This window comes from Cheilinus undulatus, linkage group 22 (assembly GCF_018320785.1).
Source record: "Cheilinus undulatus linkage group 22, ASM1832078v1, whole genome shotgun sequence".
Classification (NCBI taxonomy): Eukaryota; Metazoa; Chordata; class Actinopteri; order Labriformes; family Labridae; genus Cheilinus; species Cheilinus undulatus.
In genome coordinates this window covers 24,548,065-24,562,807 of record NC_054886.1, presented here as the reverse complement: position 1 = coordinate 24,562,807, position 14,743 = coordinate 24,548,065, and the positions used below count along the sequence as shown (strand labels likewise).

Here is a 14,743-nt window from a genome sequence, read left to right as displayed (position 1 = left end):
GATGGTGTGAAACTGCTCTACAGCTAAACATTCAATGGTGCACCTCACTTCAGTAAAAACGGCAAACATCAAATCCAAACACAGGAAAAATCTAACAACAATGCATCAGAGCTTTCCACAAAGAGGAGAGTGTCAACAGTATTCAAACACAGACGTCAAGAACGTTTCACATCAAAACAGCAGAGTTTCAAGAACTGCTGACATGAAGTCATTTTTCCATGTTTTGTGAGTTGAAAGTGTGTGAAAAACTAACACTGCTGCAGTGCTTACATAAGAACTCAACCATAAGACTAGTGACAGATTTGAAGAGCAGTCATGTACAGCTCCGAGTGTGCATACAACACTATCGTCAACACTTCTCATCCAAGCTTTAGTGTAAATATCAATAAATCACAAGGAAAGAAGAGATTCTGTGTAAAGTAATAGAGTGTGACCTTGTATCAAAATCCTGTACAAAGAAAAAAGGAGTTGAGTACATCAACCAAAGTTTATCACTACGACCACCTCCAATCTACTCACTAAAAATCTGCTTGTAGAGAATGAGCTGGGATTTCCTTTATCAGTAATCCAGATATCCATAGACCGCTATAAAAGCCTGAAAAACAGATCAGCAAGACTTAAAACGGTGATAACTGAGATAAACCCAAACAACATGCATAAAAGTAAGTCTATTAAGAACAGACACAGCTCGGACTACATTTAAAGTATTTTGGTTCTTGTGTGAATAATTGAAACATTTCTGAACATTTCTATCGTATTAGTTTAAAAATATGAAAATATACTGAAATGAAAAGGAGAGTTTTTAGTAGTTGAATGCTGTAGAACAATAACAACTAGTTTCAAAATACCAAAATCAGGAACTATTCTGCATCAAAAGAGCACTGAGGTAAAAATGCTACATACAGGAGGGTGAGAGCTCTGTGGGACTACAGAGGTACAGTAACTCATATCACGCACATGTTTACTTTTCTGACCTCATGTCTGACATCAAGATTTGCGTCAGAGCTCTCTTGTAAACAACCGTTTCAACAGTCTATAAAGTGACAGAACTATAGCAGAGGGAGGGAAAGGAGAGAGGAGTTACAACACACAACAGGTGAAGCAGACATTTAAGAGTCCCCCCCCCCCACCCCCGAATCCCCCCTCCTTCTCCCTCTTGAGGGCTTTAAATACCTGCTCTCACTCTGCTCTTAAACAGACCTGGAGCCCTGAACTTGGGTGCCACAGGGACGATTTGGGACAATGACATAAGATCCAGGAGCCAACCCCCACCCCAATAAACACACATCACTCCAACAAAAACCTCTCACAGGTCAAACTGAACTGTCTTGCCACAAAAAAAATCATCTCCAATCCCCCATAATGTATAAACAAAGATTATGCAAACAGCACAGGAGGACTACTGTGAGCAACCCACCAACTTTCTCATGTCTAAAATTAGATTTGGTGATGTCACACCTGGCTTGTACTTACTATATTACTTCTTATTCATTTCAGATGGCACAATTTGGTCCTAAAAAGCCAAATAGCTACCAAAGGCTCATAAAAGTGACTTCAAACTACATCTTATCAAAAAAATGTTAACATGAACTGAAGTTTTCAAATTAAGTGGTTGGGTCATGAATCAAGTGCCAAAGCTGAAGATAAACAACTTTGTGTGCTATAAATATATGCTTTTCCTTGAAGCATGTAGCCCAGGTTCAAATCAGACCTGTGGATCTTTTTCTACATTAGTTTTCCCTCTCTACCCCTGTTTCTGATTCTGACCACTTTCCTGTCCTATCAGAAGAAAGCCATGAAAGCCAACATTAGTGACGATCGGGGGGCTCCAATGAAAAACCCACAGTCACCGTTGATCACAAAGTTTCTGTGAGATCTCCTGTGGAATCTTCACTGTGAGATCAGCATCATATCTTACAGAAGCTAGTTGGCATGGATATGAGCATGGTTGGCCTTGACATTTTGACTTGATCTTAGGTGTGCCTAGGCTGAAAAAAGTTTGAAAACCACTGCCCTAGTGTGTGCAAAGTGAAAAGAACAAAAAAGGTTATCATTAAGTATTGGATAGTATTTAAAGAGCAGTTACATGTTTAGTAGGCTGAAAAATGAATCAATCAATCTACAACATCTATTTATCAGCCTATCTTTCCTTCTCTTCTCTACAAAGGATTAACGAGCTAATATAACAGCAACCCTGCTGACAACAGGACTGCTGTCGGCCTCCAGAGCAAGGCCCGAGTCCAAACCCCATGGATTTATGTTGGTGTTTAGGGGATAAAAGGCCTAGGACACCTCTTATAGTCAAAGTGTGTGAGTATGTGTGTATTAAGCCTGTGCCAGATGCCAGGGAGATAAACTGTGGGCTCGAGGGACATCAGCTGGTGAGTGAACAGGTGGAACAGGTGATCAAAGACAACAGCCCTCCACCTACCGACACTGAGAACAATGTTGATGTTTTAAAGATTTAAGGACAAGTTTTGTACAAACAGAACACCATATTAGGCTTCTTATGCCACAATACCATGCTGTTTACACTTCACCTGCAGCATCTCAATGTGAACACCTCAATAAAGACAGCTGATTTTGATTCAGAGCACACAAGCCCACCAACACACAAAGGAGTGCCGCTGAGAAACAAAATGATCTATACTGGGCCTGACAGTCCTGCAGCACATCATCTCAAGCCCGGAACAATATTTTCTAAGGATGGGTAACCTGGTTCAGTCAGTCACTTGTTTTGACACATCCATCCGTCTGTGTCCTCACATTAATTGCTTCAGCTGGGTGCAAGGAAACATCCCGTCCTGTTCTGCTCCATTACACTGTCTTACATCGTGTTCCTCTACCACACGCTTCCAGGTTGCTGTGCAACCAGGCTGATGAGGCCTGCCAGAAGTACCTGCCAAAACACCTTAATGATGAGCTCCAGCTATGTCAATGTCAATGTGAACATGTGCAGGTGTCACGACTACTGACAGGAAATGAAAGGACGAAACACAGCAGCACATCTTTAAAATTTTTGGGATTTATCTGTGGCAAAAAGACAACAAATGAGCAGGAAGGACAGAACAGTGAAGGCTTGGTAACAGTTTAGAGGACCCAACAACACGTTTTTTTTATATCGTAATGAATGAAATGGCATTTTGTTTTCCTAATTTGTTGTCATTCTAACTCACAGAGAATTCTTGGAGGTCTAATTAGTAGGACTGTAATGGTTCTCTGAGGTCACAGTTCACTTTGTAGATCCGTTCTGGTTCTAGGTTTGGCATGAATTCAGTTTAACAAGAAATTACGCAACAAAAAGTCTCAGATGAAAATTATCAGTTCTATGAATGTACAGTGTCTTAAGTGTGTGTTTCATCTTGTGTTGTTCAGAGCAGTGGTTCACATAACCATATAGTATTCCTATAACCATACAAAAACTTAAGTTACTGTAACATGTTTTAAAGAAGCTATTTTGTATGGATGTGGATATGGTGTGCCTGAAAATTTTGGCTTGATCTTGGATGTGCCTTGGGGAAGAAAAGGTTGACAACCACTGGTTTAGAGCTATCCCTGAAAGTTGGTACAACTAGTGGTGTATCATACAGTAATGTTAGCCATCCTGGTGAATGTGGCATGGAACATTAGCATGACTAGCACCAACGCCTTCAGTCCTCCTTGCCTGGTTATGTCCACATGCCTGTGCTGAACGTGGTTACTCGTTTAGTTAAGTGGTTGATAGCCAACATACATTATTTACATTTTTATGATCAAAATTATATGCCAATCCCCTCTGTTCCTATGAGATGCTATCTACCAATTCAAGAGGCACCTGGCTGCAGACATCAGACACCCATGATTGCATGTGTAGTTCACATATCAGTAAGTCTGCCCCCGCTGGTGAATGTGCAAGCGCTTACTGATTATCACATACACACAGATGTGTCAGCTCATAAGTTTACATATGTCTGATGTCTGCAGCCAGGTTCCTTTCACTAATTCTAGTACAAACTTTCATTTAATTGGCTAATCAAGTTCATCCTGACAATTCAGAGTGCAGATGATTTAAGGAACATGCTGTAGATGGATATGTTTTTATGTGACCTTAGAGGCAAACCTCTGAGTTAGGCATTTATAGTCATGTAAGAGATGCTTTTAGCAAACTAATTCAACAGGCATACTATCATACTTGCACTTACAGAGCTAACGTGCTAATGTTTAAATGGCACAATGCTTTTCATTTTTGCCATAAAGTTTTAGCATGCTTCCATTTTTAACAAGCATTTAATACTATTTGAAACAGAAGTGGCCTGACATGTACAGAAAAATACAGAGATGAAAATAATACATTCTCATGACATTTATGTTTTCTATTACTGTTTGCACAAATAATGTGTATGGACACTACAACAGAGCAGATTAAAGAAATGTGTGAGGTACAGATCAGCCCCTAGAACCTTTCTGAACTAAGTTAAAACCACATCACATAATGGGTGTTACTAACTCAAACTGACCCAGATAGACCTTCTTAGATCTGTCTGAACAGGAGGCAAGAAACACTTGCAACAACACATGGAGCATAATAACTAAAGTTTAGGCTCATGGGAATGTTTTGAAAATAAATTTAATTTTTTACATTCTTTGGCTTATGACTGAACTTTTAAGGTGATGGTCAAATTATGAAAAGTTCTTTTTTGAATATCTTCAAATATAATAATTCCTCAACACAATACATCTAATAGTTTCCATAAAACTGTGTAGGTAGGGTCGTAGGAGGAATAATGAAGGAACAGTCAAGGATTAAAATAATAAAGTCCAAGAATGGCTTGGAAAAATGGCATATTAACCAACAAGCCAACATTGCCTTCTCTAGAGCTATAATGCAAACACTAATAAGAACATACTCATGAAAAAAGGGAAAAATGAATAACATACTTTTTCTAATTCTGATAACATATGACACTTAAAACTAGCCAACAAGATCCTAAGTAACCCTTCACAGAGCTGTGACTTCAAGTTGTCATAGATTTGATGTATAAACTCTGATTTTGTGCTTGCACTGCACATACAATCACACAGTCAGCATCCTTGTCCTCAGTGTTCTGTCTAATACTGCTATTGCGCTCCTTTCTTGTTACACGAGTCAACAGATGAATTGACTGACTGCGTGATCGATGTCAGAGAATAAAGGTGAGTGAACAGGTTCATGGTTGGAGTCGGCAGCATGTGGAGTCTTTTGTCATTTAATGAGCTCTGAGCTGAGGAGACTGACGCGGGAGACATAAATTGGTGTAAGTGGTTGTGGAGGATTTATGAGAGTGCGGCTGGCTGAGACGGTGGACGGGTTGAGGGAGGAGGAGGGTTGTGTCTAATTTCAGAAGGCAAGTTCTTTCCCTGAAATAAGAGGCAAAACTGTCCTTGCAGATCTAGAGTCAGCTAATTCCTTTCTGACAGAAGCTTTGATCAAAAGAGCAAGTCACTGTTGACCTTGTGAGTCAACTTCTTCGTCCATTAGAAAACCACAAAACCTGCTATTTAAAGCTCAAGACAGATGTTCTTAACAACTCTGATTTCACTGTCATTTAAACACTGTGAAACTGAAATGACTCCAAAAGGGACCACGTGACTGCTGCTGTACGCTTCGTCATCTAGGAAGCCCTACTTTGTAGCTAGAAGAACAAGTTTCAATCGAACTGTAGCAACGTCTCATGTCATACATTGGCTACAAAGAAAATGAAAAACAGGTACTTAACACTAGCGTATTAAAGCAAGATAAAGCCAAAAGACTTGATAGCTATACGCTAGCAGAGCACTTTACCACAGCAGCTTTTTAAGCCATTATAAAGCACATAATGATATCTTCATGACCTCAGTCCTATTATAAGAGACCCATCATCTCAGCAGACTTCCAACTGACGACTGTAACTTCTGCTACCACCTGCCTAAAAATATCCATCACATGCAGCTAGCATTCAGTCCTAACATTATGAGCTTAGCTTCATAAAGACATGTTCAGTTTGTGTCATTACAACAGCAAAGTGAATGGCTGACATTAAATGCAACATGAGTCCGACAGCTTTTGGACCTGGGATGACATTTTGCTGGTGTCCAGCCATGTTTCCTCTATGTGTCATTTGTTACTGGGGTCACAAGCCTGGCAGCTTGTAGATTTCTGCTTCCTCAAAGAACCATGTATCTGTTTTCAGCACCAGAGTCAAGTAAGAAATTAACTGATGTGGCTGCAGATCAATTTATTCTCCAGTTTTAGCGCACTTTGGATTGTCTTCACAAACACAAAACTACACTTATCTGTACTCACAGTAACAACAGTCAACTGTGCAATTTTCTCCAGCTAATCCCAGCTTTTATTCTATTTACAGCCCCACAAGACTGCTCTGATCACATCAAGATGGCCGCTCTCATGGCCTCATCAATCATCATTTTGTACTTTCACCCTGCAGATTCTGACACCACTCTGTATCATGTGTCTGCCTTCGGCATTACAACACTCTTCGAGGACTTCTCTGTCTTCAAACTGTGTCTCAATCCCCGTTATAACTCACCCACAAAGCTCACAGGAAACACACTTTCATACTTTTAAAATACAACGTATGAAGAATATGTCACACATATGCACACGCTCACACACATACATACTCCTCAGCCCTTCCTACGGCCTCCTAGGGCTCCTGTGCAGGCACTAAAGCAGTTTATAGAAGCCTCCCTACATGGACACGGCTTCTGGAATAGCAACTGCTATTTGATCTGACTGCAAGCTCTCTCACCTCTCCACTTACGTTTAACCCTCGTACACCTTCTCTCCGCATGCACCACACAACACAGATACTGAGCACCGCACTAATTAATGCTGCTAGTTTGACTCAATTTAACTGAAACAAACTTTAAATTTAGGAAAAATGGTGTATGGATTGTTGTGTAGGACAGCAAACTGATGGAAAATGCTGCAGCGAGTAAGGTTGTCAAAATTATTGCTACCTTGGACACCATGTGCTTTTAAACTTTACAATCTGTTATTTTAACAATCAGTGGGATTGGAACACATCAAAACTTAAAAAAACGAAATCTCTTTCACAACGCACGAGTTGAAGAGAAAATGGATCAAAGCTTGTAACCAATCACATGCACACCGCCAACATAGAACAAAAATGTTGACAAGGTTTGGGCATCCAAATGCTGCCGACATATGTTTAATTTCAAACCACAATTGCAATTTTAATCCATTAAAACAAGAATTTACCCAATACTGTGTCTGTGTTTTCTGTGTGTTGTCAAAATGGTTTCATTTTCACTTGTTTCATACCAAAGCTAAAAAGTTTGGCATCATGATAACCTTTATGATAAGATAAAATTATTATATCTATGGTCATTATTCCATCATTTTTCTTATTCAAAGAATAAAATGAGCCTAAACATTCCCATGAGGCCTGCATGTCATGCACACAGGATCTTTTAATTTTGTCTCTTTGCCCAACTGCTTTTTGAAAAATGGAAATTTGACTTAACTAAATTGAATGTTCAAAGAACTTTGTCTTTTCAGCCCAGTTACCCCTCTAATTCCTGTCTTTGTCGTTGTAGAAAATAGTTTCAGATAGTGAATATTAAGATAAAAAATCACAACAAAGTATAGCAGGGTGGTTGCATTTTAAACCCTCAAATATATCAGCGTGTGCTCCACTGGTCTGGTAAATGCAAATATGCTGAGAGGTCCAGAGATCAGTTTAACTGGGTAACTGTTACTGCACTGGGATCACATGACCCTGACTGAGTGAATCATGGGAGGCAATCTAAGATCCCCCTGTCTCTCTCTCGTTCTCTATCTCTCTCAACAGTGCATCTTGGGAGTAGGTACTGAAGCAAGTCTAATGCGTTGAATTACTAATCAGTTCTGCAATTTCCTTACTACTGCTTCAAGTTAAGACTAAACAGGGTGAAAGAAGTCACTCAGCGGCCTGCTACCTTCAATGAAATACCTCTTTTTTAATCTAATCATGAAATGTGATCCTACAAGAGACCTGACTTGGATGAAAACATCCAACCTTGCACAAGAGAAACTTTTGTGCAACACTGTAGTGGGACCTTACTGTTAACATAACATCCTGAAATTTCATTATTGTGGTACCTCAATTTGTAAGCAAACAGCCTCACATGTAACTTTAATTCTACAAAGTTTAGTTGACCACATTAAAATTCTGTGGGCCTCTTGGTAAGATATTTTCTCTTTTTGACAGCTTTTTTTCCCAATATGACCTCAATGAAAAACAAAATTATTCAAGCCACGTTTTCATATTGCAAGGATCTAGTTAAGAAAAAGATGTCTAAAAAGCTGATCACTGCCAAAATGGCAGGTATTATGAAGAAAGATGAGTGCTAGGTGAGATGAATGACCTCCTCTGGCTGCTGAACTACCTTATGATTCGTTAAAGTGCAAAATGTAATTAGACAAGAATAGATTCAATTAGACCCCGTAAAGTCTCTGCTCGGCCACACAGAGACACATTACATTAGCCTGACTGGGTAAATATCACATTACTGAATAAATCATTATTAAAGGTGACAATCATTACTCTTTGTGACACCTGAATCATTTTAAAGCCTGCACAAACAATTTATGGAAACTGTTGATACTGTTTAGAAACTAATTTAGTAAAAAAATAAGCTTTGAAATAAAGTGTTTACATGAAGAGGATTTATGAGGATTACAGTTAATCCAGCCAATAAATGTAATTACTAAGCCTTGCGTGAAAATAATCACTTAATCAACAATAAGTCGCTCCTTTAGTCACATTTGTTGGCATGATTACCTCGTTTCTGTTGCACTTACAAGACTATATTTGTTCTAGGCATTTGAATATGACATTGCGCAATCTGTTGAAAGTACTGTTAACTTCACTTAGTTGATTATTAACTCTGTTTCATTGTACCTGGTGCCATAAAAATAAAGATAAGGCATTCAATTCTATAGCCCTATCCGACCTTGTAAAGCTAAGCGCAAACCAATAATACACAACAGTAAAGCCAATGCATGACTATCTTAAACTCCCTGAAACAAGTGTAAAGTAAACTATAGTATAAGAGACATTGTCCTATCCTTAAGTATTCACCCTGTTGCTAATGGGTAAGCTGAGCCAATAGAGCTGTTGATAACCCTGTGTAATGCATATTTATAGATTATTACTAGCATGAGCTTTGCTAGTCATTCACTTAGTCACTTAGCAGCTGAACTGTTAAACTATGTGAAATAGTAGATGACTTCAGTCACACTGCTGTATTGAGAATTTCTCTCTTATTTTCGCTTAATATGAACAGAAAATTATCCAAACAATATAGAGCTGAATATGAATGGATGAAAAACGTACCAAGCACCTGCATGCTTCAGCTTAACATCCTGTTTTAATTTAGAGTTATGTTTCCAGTATTAGAGATAAGTCTGGTGCAGTAATTTGCAGGGAGAGATTATCTTTAAACTGCTATTAATCTTCTTTATAAACATAATTTCTGTTCATGGATGTGTACTACTCCTAGCAGACTTCAATACGCTTTGATAGTTCATGGAAACACATTTCTGACTCTCTCTGGCCTGTTTGCCTCATGTCTAAATCAGCCCGTCTTACCTCTAATATTACACATGCTTTAATTGAAAGAATATCTCAGACAACCTGCAGCCAAATCTAATTCTTCTGAATCTCTTTCCATTTGACAGCCCCTGCTAGATCCAATATCTAACACTGTTTTTGCCAACTTCTATCAAATAAAACCCAGCCATGAATCATTAAGCCAGCGATTGGAAAAAGCTGCTTCATGATAAATATAAGCCTATGTACAGTTCAGGCACGTTCTATTTCTAATGTCCAGTATCAGATTCACTTCACAGTGTGTTGACAAACATTTTACTAGTGAGTCAAGTGTTGAGCAGCTTTTTCCACTGAAATTTCAAGGATAGAAGAGAGGACAGGTGGTGTGAGGATTTCCTTTCGTATTCATTTCATTGCAAAATGATGCACCGGCTATATTTATGGACTGATATCAGCTTCTTAAGCTAGATTTTGCATGCCAAGAAGAGCAAAGGAGTACGATGACCTGCTCCCTGGGGAGGTTGAGAGGTGAAGACTCAAGAGAGCGGGTATGCTTAGCTGTGTGAGGTTTTTCAAGGTCTATTATATATCACCTTACATTTAGAAAAATGACTTGTGTAAATAAATTAATAAACAGAAATAAAGTTTAGAAAGAAAACAAGATAAAGTTTGCCATATTTCAAAAATGTCTGCTAAAGGAAGTGTTCAACTTTACTGGGGGAAATGACAGAAGAAAGCAGAAGAAGGCACCGGGCAGGGGAGGAGGGAGAGAGGAAAGATGGAGCCAAGCAAGTTTAAAGTATTTATAGTTTGATGTTTATTTGTAGGTCTGTGAAACCAACCCGGGGTGTATATCTACCAGGATTGCCATCTCGCTCCCTCTCTCTCTCTCTCTCTCTCTCTCTCTCCCCGTTACCATCTGTTGAGGTCTCTCAGCCTGTCACAGCGGTCTGGCTCAAGACGCAGCAGGACATTTTGCGCTGGCAGAACAATTCTGCAGGTTAAATGCAATGTATAATCTGTGAATAGTCTCAAGAATATGTGACTGTGGACATTCAATACTTAAACCACATTAGTGCACCTTTTTTTAGACAGAAAGAAGTAGATCAGTCCTATGGGAGAGCTGTCTGGAATGGACTAAAATAGAATAGTATGAAATTGAATAAATCATCCATTCATCATTCCATTATCTATAATGCTTATCTCATTTGGAGCCGATCCCAGCTGTCACTTGGCAAGAGACGGGGTACACCCTGGACCAGCCGCCAGTAAACCACAGAGCTCACATATACAGACAAACAGCCAGGCATGCTTACATTTGTATAAATCATTATAGATCTCAACAAAGAGTATTTGACAGGTTATTTTTTTCCTCCAACAGGTGACCAAATGAGAGATTATCCTTTTCCATGAAGACCATACAGAATATAAGCAGATTTAACAAACTTTTTGAGCAGACAAAGCCAGTAATAGTAATGTTTTACCTGCTTTAAGAGTGTACAAAATGCATATTTCTTCTTTACATCATCTAACCTAATGATAAAACAAACTTAACTAGTGGCTCTTTTTCAACCAATTCTGCAGTAAAAGTTGCCGTTTCCGAGGCTATTTCTACAGATATTGTCAATGAAAAAACATCTTAGTTTAATTTGTTTACATGCCAAAAACTGTTGTTTCATATATCACTAAATTAATCAAATATTCATATTTATAATATAATTTTACCCCAAATTAAAATGAGTTTTCCTCATTTTACAGCCAAAATATTTATACTTTTTTCATTTTTAGAGAAATAGAGAAATATACCCGTGAAATGTCTGAAAAACATCTGTAAAGTTAGAATTTATTCTTGCTAGCTCCCGTTTGTCGGGATTAGGCTAAATGTTAGCTAAGTAGCCAACCAACTAGCTTATTAGAGCAATGGTTTCTGAGCAAGTGTTTTAAAGAAATTTAGTATCATAAAGTGAGGCACTTTGACAGATTTCTAACTTCATAGTATCTCCGAAAAACACAAAATTATCTACCTGTTCCTTGTACTTCGGAATATAAGTTGGTTGAGGAGAAGAGCTGTGCTAGTTTCTTTGATAACGGTTGTCCAACATGGCGGCCATGACACAGCGACTAGCAGAAACGGCCGTTAACCTAGCCAACCGAGATAGAAATAACTGTGAATAACGGTCATAAGGGGTTGGCAGAACATTTTAGGAATCGTTTACACTTATGGTGAAACTATATTAGCCTGTGCAGTCATTGTTTTGTCCCAGAAATGCAGCTGAGCACGTCACTTATGTTAGTTGACTTAGCTCTGGCAGCTCATTAAACGCACCTGTTATGCTCGTCCTCCGCGCGCTAGTGATGGGCCGTCCGTGAACGAACCAGTTCAAAGAGCTGATTCTTTTACGTGAACAAAAACATCCGGATCCTGTGTGGGAGCCGTTTTATATTACTAGTATTACTTCTTTTCTTAATACCATTATCATTATTATTAATATCACTATTATTAATTGTACTGGTTTATATTTATGTGCCTGTGTGTTATTTGATTGACTAGTAGAGATAATCTCTCCACACTGCTCTACCACAGGCACACCATGCATTAGGAACACAAGCGTGATGGTGTAACATTGTTACCAGCAATGTGTTTACAGGAGACAGTATATTTAGAAAAATAATTGCATTTTTAATTTTAAAGATTAAGTATAATTGGAGTTAAATATCAGCACAGATATTCATATGTTATGACATTGCTACATCTGGCGGGTCAAATGCAGCCAAACTGGTATCCAAATCAAGAGCTGTTTGAGCGCTGAAAGAGCCAGCTCTTCTTGGTAAACTGAGCCAAATGATCTGGATCACTGATGAAAGTCTAAATTCCCATCACTAGTCCAAATAAATTATTTACGCATACAGTAATAGATAACAGAAATGCCATGAGAACATGTTCTTTAAAATTTCTGTGCATGTATGTAAATAACAGACCCCTTCTAATTCAAATAGTGTTAAATGCTAATTAAAAAAATGTAAGCATGCTAAAACTTAAACTAGATGGTAAAATGGTAAATATTGTAAAAGTTAAACATCAGCATGCTAACTCTGTGAATGTGAGTTTTAAGTATGCCCATGTGAGAGCTAAAGAGTCGGCTCTTTTTGGTGAGCTGAGCAAAATGATCCGGATCACTAACAAGAGGCCTAATTCCCATCACCACGCTGGGCGCATTAAGGCCAGCAGGTCGGCAAGGCAACTACTTAATTCCTCCCTTAAGCTAGCTCCATGATAAAAAGTATATTTTTACATTTTTTCTTTGTTTTAACTTGTATTTAAACAATTAAAGTAAAAGCTAATTAGTAGGATGAAAAATCGGAAACTGGTGTATATCATTGTCAATGGAAACACTAAATTATGCTATTAAGTTGTCTGCCTTAGCTGTTCATCTTTCACTTTAAACAGCTATGTAGCTAAGTTTCTATTTGCCTTTTAACACTCTTTCCATTTTTTAAAAACTAGTCCACGCCATTTCATCTTAGTGTGATGATTAAATCTGATTAAAAATGTAGTCGAAAGACTGCAGGGGGTATTATATTTAGACAGTCTTCGCAAGGCAAATGGGGGTAACTGAAAGACAACACTGAGAAAGTGCCACGGCCTAAAATATCTGCCCACACAGCTTCCAGCAGGACTGAAGTGCCAGGTGCGAGGATAGCCAAGGCATAGATGCCTAATTTCAAGTTTGACTGTTAAAGACTACAAACAGTTAAAGTGTAAGAGCACAAAAGGTGTCGTGTTAAAAAGAAAATAAAAAAGATACTCCTTGGATGCGCGAGGGCATGGGCCAATCTGTGCGTAATTACGCACGGCATCACAAGCGCAACCCCGCTTCTCAGAGCCTCCTGATCCAACCCTACCTTCCTCTGCTGCTTCTCCCAGGCAGGATCCAGCAGCAGGTCCCTGTCCCAGTCCTCCTCTTGGGTCATGTACGATTCTTCATGGTGGATCGTGTAGGAGTTGCTGTATGTGATTTGTTCGACAGCTGTCATCGTGCCGCCTCTGTCAGGACTTCTCGCGTCCCCCTCAACTTATAGTAAGAAAAACTTGTCAGCGATTAAAACGACGCCGTGAGGGCAAGAACCTCCTTGAGACGAGGGGTCTCGCTAGCGGGGGGGAGAGAGACGGTTAGGGGCTGCAGAGACCAGACTCCACTGGTGCGAGGTGCCTGTGCGGAGGTGGTGCTCCCACTACCAGAAGACCCTGCTGGCCGGTGCTCCTTTCCTGGTCAAAAGTGGCACACGTGACCGCACCCCAATAAGTATGGGAACCGACAGCTTGGGTATCAGGTTCTGACCCTAAAAAGGTGTAAAAGGCGGGGTAGAGTCCCACGGGGCAGGGTTAACTGGCCTTTGAGTGGGGAAGAGAGATGTCAATTACGCCCCCTCGCACTAGGGGAGGTTTTTATGGCTTGTGCCATGCACCTGTTGCTGTTAGTGAATCTCAACGGCGAACCCAGGCCTGTGTAGATTCATTCCTCCTCTACAAAAAAGCATGACCTGATGATTAAATCTCATTATCTGATGATAAGTTTTACATGAGTTTTGGAAAGCTACCAACAATGAACAGGCCTATGGCCTTCACTTCAGACAAATGGGCTCCAAGCCTGTAAAAGTACTGTTTTAACTGACAGTATCTCAAACTACCTTATTTCACATTGCTGAAAGCAATGCCTCAGGTAAAGGCTGCATAGCTTAGACTGCTTAATTTACAACCCACACTACAATAATATTTATGCCGTTATTCATTTTCCACTTGAAAATATACAAACAGAATGACAGAGACTGAGGCACTTTCTTGTGGAAAAAATGACTTTATTTATGATTTGCATGCAGACTGAAAAATGCCTTGCATTATAAGAAATACATATTAAAATGCATATGTATATGCATACACAACTGTACAGTATAATATGAATTTATATCAGGATTTGTCATTCACAGTAAACATGTTGATGCAAAAATTCCATCTAACATTCATCAACTGAATTCCCCAAACATCCATTCTCCCATTAGACTTTGTGCTGGAGCAAATTTCCTTGACATGAGCAGATTGCTATCCTCTTGAGGTGGCACGTTATTATGTCACCCTTAATGATGTATCTTTGGAAACTAGAATGAGTTAT

General features: G+C 39.2%; 1 protein-coding gene across 1 annotated transcript in view; it reads right to left on the bottom strand.

The window, feature by feature from the left end:
* actn3b (actinin alpha 3b) overlaps positions 1-13,861 on the bottom strand; it is a 47,479-nt gene extending 33,618 nt beyond the window's left edge. The window contains exon 1 of the mRNA XM_041779464.1: positions 13,479-13,861. Within this exon, the coding sequence (XP_041635398.1) occupies positions 13,479-13,610 (132 nt within the window). The 5' untranslated portion in view covers positions 13,611-13,861. The remainder of the gene's footprint in view (positions 1-13,478) is intronic.
* Positions 13,862-14,743: the final 882 nt, after the last annotated feature.